The 8,226-nt window shown below is 41.7% G+C and overlaps 2 protein-coding genes and 1 non-coding gene across 6 annotated transcripts in view; 1 reads left to right on the plus strand and 2 right to left on the minus strand.

Moving 5' to 3' along the window:
- The window catches only part of TMC2 (transmembrane channel like 2), an 84,839-nt gene extending 79,065 nt beyond the window's left edge, over positions 1-5,774 (plus strand). For all 4 annotated transcript variants that reach the window (XM_042472611.1, XM_042472610.1, XM_042472613.1 and 1 more), the window contains one exon: positions 3,722-5,774. In XM_042472611.1, coding sequence (XP_042328545.1) covers positions 3,722-3,939 — 218 coding nt within the window. In that variant the 3' untranslated portion in view covers positions 3,940-5,774. The remainder of the gene's footprint in view (positions 1-3,721) is intronic.
- Positions 5,775-5,852: 78 nt separating this feature from the next.
- Positions 5,853-8,226, minus strand: part of RPSA (ribosomal protein SA) — an 8,274-nt gene continuing 5,900 nt past the window's right edge. The window contains exons 5-7 of the mRNA XM_042472618.1: positions 7,196-7,324; positions 6,693-6,861; positions 5,853-6,007 (exon numbers count right to left, since the gene is read on the minus strand). Coding sequence (XP_042328552.1) covers positions 5,913-6,007; positions 6,693-6,861; positions 7,196-7,324 — 393 coding nt within the window. The 3' untranslated portion in view covers positions 5,853-5,912. The remainder of the gene's footprint in view (positions 6,008-6,692; positions 6,862-7,195; positions 7,325-8,226) is intronic.
- Positions 7,472-7,631, minus strand: LOC121935851. The gene has a single exon (XR_006104873.1). It is a non-coding gene; the product is annotated as a small nucleolar RNA SNORA62/SNORA6 family (small nucleolar RNA).

Raw genomic sequence — 8,226 nt, forward strand, 5'->3', positions numbered from 1 at the left:
AGATTAATGTGAACTCTAAAGTAGAAATTCACACTCATTCATATGATGACAAAGGTGCTTTTTTTAATGCTAGATAGGCTGGAATTATATCAGTTACAGGAGAGGTGGGCAAAGTGCATGTATGAGCCACATGCCTACTAAGTCCTTTTTCACACACTCTAACATTCCCCAGAATCCCCCCCAATGCACTATAGTCAATGAGAAAAGAATGATAATGAGATAGTCAGTACAGGCTGAGTCTCCCTTATCAAAATGGTTAGGATCAGAAGTATTTTGGATTTTGGGTTTTTTAAAAAAAGATTTTAAATATTTGCTTAAACATAATGACATATCTTGTAAATGAGACTCAAGTCTAAACATGGAATTAACTGTATATATCTTATACTCATAGCCTGAAGGTAATTTTATACACAATATTTTAAATAATTTTGTGCATGAAACGAAGTTTGTCTACATGTGTAACTATCAGTAAGCAAAAGTATCACTATCTCAGCTGCCCATGAGGACGATTTTGTATTTGGAATATTTTGGAATTTGGAATTCTGAATAAGGGAGATTCAATCTGTAAAGTCAACTGAAGTATATATTTTTATTTTCAATTTTTAAAAATCCTTGCATTGTGCACCTGGACATGCAGCCCTGACGCACTTGGCCAATCTGAAATGTGGCCCACTCTGGGGAAGCTACCCATCTCTACACTACTATCTAAAACAAATAATTTGGGAATGGATTTAGTTTTGTCATGTTGGTGAAAGTGTAGATTTGCAGTGTAGCCCACTGTAGATATTGTAAAATTAGGTCTAGCACTTTGAAGCTTGGTGGGCTGCATTAAAAAAAAAGAATATAAAGCCCCTTGTTATATAAGATTGTTGTTGTTAACTGCCCTCCAGTCGACAGCGATTTATGGCAACCCTATGGAAGAGACATCTCCAAGCTCCCATGTCCTCCACTGTTCTGCTTAGGTCTTGTAAATTCAGGCCTGTGACCTCCCTGAGTCTATCCATCTGACATTCAGTCTTCCTCTCTTTCCTCTATACTCTACCTTTCCTATCCCTATTATCTTTTCTAGAATCATATTTTCTCATAATGTGGCCAAAGTATGACAGCCTCAATTTGATCATCTTGACTTCCAGTGAGAGTTCAGGCCTGATATGTTTAAGGACCATTTTGTTTGTCTTTTTTTCTGTATCTGCAGCACTCTTCTCCAGCACGAGCCAAATGAGTTGATTGTGGCGGGGTACAGACCGCCACTTTGCGGCGGTCTGCCGCCGCCGCCAGTAGGTCCGCGGGGGAGCCGGAGCCTTCAGACGGCCCGACTCCCGCGCGGACCGAAAAAGAAGCTCCAAAATGGAGCTTCTTTTTCCGTCGCGTTTGCGACGTAGCGAGGCGCCAGGGGCGAGCTCGCTACGTCACAAGCGGCGCGACGCGTACGGACGCTCAGCGTCCGATTCGCAAAGATGGCGTCGGCCATGTAGAAGGGCCGGCGCCATCTTGTACGGACGGAGTCCATACTAGGCCCAGGGGCGTCTATAAGAGACACCCCTTTTTAAAAATGGGACGTCCAGAGGACGTCCCAAATGGCGGTGCAGAAAGCACCTGTGTCTGCTTTCTTTCCTATCCAGCTCTTGCATCCCTGCATAATGGGGAATACTATGGCTTGGACAAGTCTGGCTTTAGTACTGAGTTGTATGTCTTTTCACTTTAGGATCTCATCTATCTCTTTCACAGCTTTCCCATTCCTAGTCGTCTTCTGATTTCTTGACTGTAGTTTCTGTTCTGATCAATGTTTGATTCAAGGTATAAGAAATCTAATTATTTTTATTGTTTCATTCTCTAGGTTGAATTTATGTAAATCCTCCATGATCATTATTTTTGGTTTCTTTGTTCAGCAGCAAGCCTGTCTTTGCAGAAATTTTTCCAAGCTTGTGATGTTTTCCACTAGTTGTATTGTGTCCTCTACATATCTTAGATTGCTGATGTTCTTTCCTCCTATCTTCACTCCTCCTTCAAATCTAAACCTGCTCGTTATATAGACTGCAGCCTTGCTTGAACTCATTGCCAATTGTGAACCATTCTGTTTCTCCGTATTCTGTTCTAACAGTAGCTTCTTATCCCAAGTACAGCTTTCTCATCAGATGTGGTTTTATTCCCATGTTTTAAGAGCCATCAATAACTTTTCGTGATCTATGTAGTCAAAGGATTTGCTATAGTATATTGATCTGTAGCATATATAGCAAAAGCTGGGTTTTTTTTCCTGAAATGTCTTGGAACATGCACTGGCCACTGTGTTTGGAGTTTGCTCCCTTGTGCCTCTTCCTTTCTAGAATCCTGCTTGCACCTCTGTGATTTCTCATTTCATGTATGATTTGGTGTCTGTTGCAGAATTTTGTTTGCATGGAAAATTAATGTTAATGCTGCAGTCTTTTGTCTCCCCTTTTTTATGAATGGGGGTGTATATTGATCTTTTCCAGTCTGTCGGCCACCGTTTTGTTCTCCATAATGGTTGGTGACAAGATACACATACTGAAATGGACAAAAAGATATCTATCACCCAGAATTTCATGTATGAAACGTACATTCCAGATGTGATGACCTGCAAACCAGCAATCTATATAAAGTGTACCTTGTAATTAATCAATATGGTTCATACATGTATGCAGCAAATGTTGAGCACTGCATATAACTGTACAAGTGTGGCATTGAACAGTGTACCTATACATAATAATAATAATAATAATTTGTTTTATTTATATACCGCTATTCCAAAGATCATAGCGGTGAACAGCAAGTAAGCTAATTTGCCCCCAACAGTCTGGGTACTCATTTTAGCGACCTCCTCGGAAGGATGCAAGCCTGAGTCAAGCTTGGGCCCTTTTGCTGGTCTTGAACTCGCAACCTTGTGGTTTTGAGTGAATGGCTGCAGTACAGGCATTTAACCACTGCGCCACCAGGGCTACATGAACAGACAACAGCGGGTTACAAACCGCCCTCAAGCGGGCGGTCTGCCGCCACGCCATTAGCTGCGGTGGGAAGCCCCAGCGGCCAGACCACGAGGCTTCCGGCCACAGCGAAAAAGGAGCGCCGAAATGGCACTCTTTTGGCCCCCGGAAGTGGCGCCGCGAAGCACGAGGTGTGCACTCGCAGCGTCAGACGCACAGCATCCACGACATAACAATGGCAGCGTCCATGTGGATAGGCGCTGCCATTAAGGATGCGCTCCGCATGTACTACGGAAAAGGGCTGAGGAAGGTAAGACCCTTCCTAACCCTAGTACGGCCCTTCCTAACCCTAGTACGCGCAGAGCATGTACTTTCTGGCGGTCTGTAACCCGCCATTATGTCTCAAATGTTGTGTGTACACCCTGGTGTTACAATAAATTAAAACTTCCAGGGCTTATACTCTATTACTGTACTATACCCTGTTAAGAAAAATATACATTTTTTCTTAACTATCATACATGCTCATACAGTATTGTAGTTTAACCAATAGACACCCAAGAGCTTTAGAATAAGGCTGCAGAACCTGTGACCCTCCACACAATAGAGTCCAGTTCCTATCAATTCTAGATTGCCAGGTCAACTGTATCTGGAGGTCTACTGTTTCCTCAGTCCTCAATACTTGATGTTAACTACAGCTAGGCTGTGCAGAGATCTAAGCACCAATACTGGAGGATGCATGGCTGGTGAACAAATGAAAAATCGTTTTTTCTTTTCTTTTCAAGATAACAATCCTGAATCTGCCAGTCCTGCATTGAAGGAGGCAACAATCAGAAACAGTAATTCTAACAACACTGCGAGAGGAGCCATGTCAGCCCCTTCACCTCATGTGGTAGTAACTCAGCCGCCAACTTCAAGAATAGTGGGGGCTCCCCACTCTAATCAACCTGGGCTTTATCCAAGAACTGCTCATGTTGGAATGGGAAGGGGCAAGGCTCAATAGCAATTGGATAATGATTGCTAGATAGTAGTATTTTATTTTTGAGACTACGCTACCTTGCTGTAATCTGTCCTGCGCTTTGAAATGGTTAGCTATTGGATCCTGATAGAGGCCTGTGTAATTCAGTGGGTATAAGGGTTTCTGCCACATCCACTCCATCCTCGTCTCCCACAACACTAGTCGGGAAACATTGCTGAAATGGGGTGAACTGTCATTAAGGGGGAGATTCACCACCAGGAAGATACACCTTATACAGTATGAGATTTGTTTGTGGGATGTCGATCCTGGATTCACCCCTATGTACTTTTACCAGTTTTAATGCAATTTACATATATTGGAAACATGTGTTTGCTAATCATTACTTCTTTCAGGTCTCTGTTTCATACAATGGTATTGTGAGAGTTCACATTTTCTAATCAGCCTCTTTCATTTCTGTCATTCTTCATTTGGACCTTCTCTAAGATTACCAAACCCATCAGAACTGCTTTTAGAGGTTTATTGGGGTTAAGGTATGTCCAGCAGTGCTCATAAGTCTGAAAATATAGACTCAAGATTAAATCAGAGTAGTGTTTTTTAAAAAGTAAAAGCCAACTGAACTTGCTTTCAGTCAACTTTCTCATGCCTTTTAAGAAGTATTTAAATATGTTTATGAAAACTCCATTTCTTTTGTTGTTAAGCTGCTAAAAATAATCGTTTATTTGAAGGGGAAAGTTAACTGATTTGATACTTAGAACAAACATTGTGAAGTGGCTAAAAAGTTCTTGGTCTGAAATCTTACTCCAGTCACTGCTCTCACGGTTTGTATCCAAACTTATGACTGTTCATTCCAATTAGCCCAAGACAGCATAGCCAAAGTTAACCAATGTTGAGAGTTGCAGTCCAACATCGTTAGACACAAGGCCATGAAACTTTTTATGCTCATTATGCAGCTTGGATGAGAAAAGATGAAAACTCAAGTTAATTGCAAGGACTGAATGACAAGGAACAAACACCATTATGTAACAAATAAAGGTGAGAACTGGAGTGGTGCAGTGATTTAAAAGTATTGGACTTTGACTCTGGAGAACAGGATTCAAATCCCCACTTGGCCATGGAAACAACCTGGATGACAATGGGCAAGTCATAAACTCTCAGTCTCATAGGATGAGTCGTGTCTTCTCCTGATGTGACCAAAGTACGACAGCCTCAGTTTAGTCACATTTGCCTCCAGGGCTATTTCAGGGTTGATCTGCTCTAGGACCCACCTATTAGTTCTTTTTGTTGTCCATGGTATCCTCAGCAGTCTACAGCACATACCAGGTGCTGTAGGCTATATGAGTATTCCTTGCATAAGAAACCCCTATGAAATTCCTGAAGTTACTGTAAGTTGACAGGTGACTTGGAAGGTGTACACAAACACACACACATTTGAATGTAAGCCTGCTTCTGCAAAAGAATTCACAGAACACAGAGAAATAGCAGAGCCCTCTAAAGCTGAAATCCTGAACGCCTTGCCTTGGGACTATGTTCCATTAAACTCAGTTTAATGTTCCATTAAACTCAGTTATGTAAACCTGATGGGAGCTAATGTTCTCGGTTTAGAATTCTTTAAAAATCCTATTAAATGCTTTGTTACCAGAACATTTTCTGTGCATTTTGTTTCAGGACAATAGATGAATTAATTTTTACTATTTAAGGGGGGGTATATATTTTAAATCTTCCCTAGTGTGAAATTGTGCTGCTGTCTTTTCTAGGATCATCTTACAATGATATATAACATGCACTTTGAATGGCAATTGAAGCAATAACTTCAATATGGTTCAAAATGGAAAGACCACAGCATCCTCTCTACTTTTGCAAATAGGAGGGGGGAAACTACTGGGTCTAAGAACACACCAATACTGTACTGCCAGAGAGAACAAGTGAACTGAGCCCCATTGATAAGAAAGATCTTTATTTTCATTTCTCACTGCCTTCTTGAATTCCTGTTGATTCCATTAGGACCACTCTGTGGCAGTCCCTACCCACTCAGTTGCCTGAGCAGTGGGAGCTGCAGACCAATCTTCAGTGGCAGGCTGTGCACTCCAGTCCTCTGGAAAACCAACATAAAACCATCATCAATAACTGTATATACCAGCAAATATCTAGGACTGTAATATTTTAATACTATTATTTACAGCTACTATTAAATGTTTTAGATCACAGCTTGTAAACATTGATTTATCACACAAACATCTAAAAACTGGTTGATCAGCAGTGAGAAAGAAACAATAGTCTAACTCAAGGGTAGGAATCCTCAAATCCTTGGGGGCCACCATATCTGATACAATCTAATTTTTTTTCAACAATTGGGTTTCTACTAGTGCCAATGATTCAGTGAATTGCCAAGTTATGGAAAATTTGGGTTAATTCTAGAGAAGAGCTAACCCCTCCCAAATGCTAACCCTACAACCTTTTCGCTGATGGCAAAACAGTGTTTAAATTCAGGACCCACGTTTGAGGAGGGGAGGGTGATGAGGTCACAGTTAAGATGGGGAAGGAAGAATGGCAGCTGTGGAAAATGGCTGGATGGGTGTGTGTGTGAGATAGGGAAAGGATATGTCAACTATCCACTGTCATTTGATACCAGCTCCTGTCAGTCAATGGCATGCATTCTCCACAAGGTTTCCAACATTGAAACACACCCCTTAGACCAAAAAAGGTTCTCCACATCTTACTGTGGAGATACATTTTACTGTCTCTTTTTAATTCTCAGTTCCATTTCTCAATATCCTTACCAGCTGGGAATGGCTGTATTGGCACAGAGGGCACTTGGACTCCTTCAGACCAGTCAGCCACCTCAGGCTGTGGTGGTGCTGTAAATTCAGGTGCAGGAGCAGTCCATTCACCCTGGAATTCTTCCTTTGTAACTGCCTTCTCAGCTGCAGCCTGCTCTTCCTTTTCAATCTGAAAGAGAGAAAAAGCCACGTGAAGTTACAGGTAGTGTCTTCAATGTAAAGGCTAAACTTTACTTTTGGGTGAACATGGTACTTCTGCAGGAATGGTACACTGGACATTTTAGTATTTGTGCTTGTTGTATGCAATGTACATTTTTCATTCATTATTTTAGTAATACTTAACTCTCAATTTTCTATTGGATCATTAAATCTGTGCATCACTAATCACAATATGCATTACTTGACAGGCCACTAACTTAAATCCATAGTTTTCAGCACTTAGTACAAATCCATCATTCCTTTCCCCCTCATCATATAATAAATCCATATGAAACTTAGTTTACCTCTTCAGGATCCCGGTAGAAGTAGAGATCAGGCATGACCTCCCATGGATGCTCACGGGAAATAGTGCCACGCATACGTAGGACCTCACGAGCCAACATCCACCACATAAGACCAACTGAGTGAGCTCCCTGAAGCAGATATAAGGTAGGCATTTACCCAAGAGGACCAAAATTCTTTAAAAGTCACTTGATCAGATACAGAGTACAAAAAACACACACAAGTCATTACTCTATTTGATTTCTTTCAGCTACAAATTTCTCTGCCCTTACTTATCAAAATGTGGCAAGGATCATTATCAAACTCTACTCATTAAATCAAAGATCCCTATGGCATTAGCAAAAAAATACTGCCCAAATTGATCTAGTGCACTTTCTATACTTAAGGAGTTCATCAGCAAGGGACTAATTGCATCTCTGAACTCTAACAGTGCACATATGAATCATTTCATGTTCCAAACCAGTCTTTACCCACTACCTAAACAAGGGAATTGCTGTATATACTGTATATATGCTGCATATGTGTAAGTCCAGAAGGTTTAGTGAAAAAAATTGACACAAAAAGCTGAGTCAACTTATCCATGGGTCAATGCAAGTACTGTACTTTTTACTCTTATTTACTCCTGACCACCATCTTGAGGGGGAGAGAGGCCTGGCCTGAAGACAAAGAGCCCTCCTCCTGACCACCATCTTGAGGGGGAGAGAGGCCTGGCCTGAAGACAAAGAGCCCTCCCCCTGACCACCATCTTGAGGGGGAGAGAGGCCTGGCCTGAAGACAAAGAGCCCTCCTCCAACCACCATCTTGAGGGGGAGAGAGGCCTGGCCTGAAGACAAAGTTACAGTGGTACCCCGGGTTACGAATTTAATTCGTTCCGCGGCGCCGTTCGTAACCCGAAAGATTTCGCAACCCGAAAAAAGGCTTTCCGCTAGCGCTGGAAAGCCGCGGCTTTAAAATTTCGTGCCAAAAAGCGCCGAAACACACCGAAAAAAATTTCGTAACCCAAAAAATCTTTCGTTACCCGGAACAGTTTTTT

Source organism: Sceloporus undulatus, chromosome 6 (genome assembly GCF_019175285.1).
Source record: "Sceloporus undulatus isolate JIND9_A2432 ecotype Alabama chromosome 6, SceUnd_v1.1, whole genome shotgun sequence".
NCBI lineage: Eukaryota > Metazoa > Chordata > Lepidosauria > Squamata > Phrynosomatidae > Sceloporus > Sceloporus undulatus.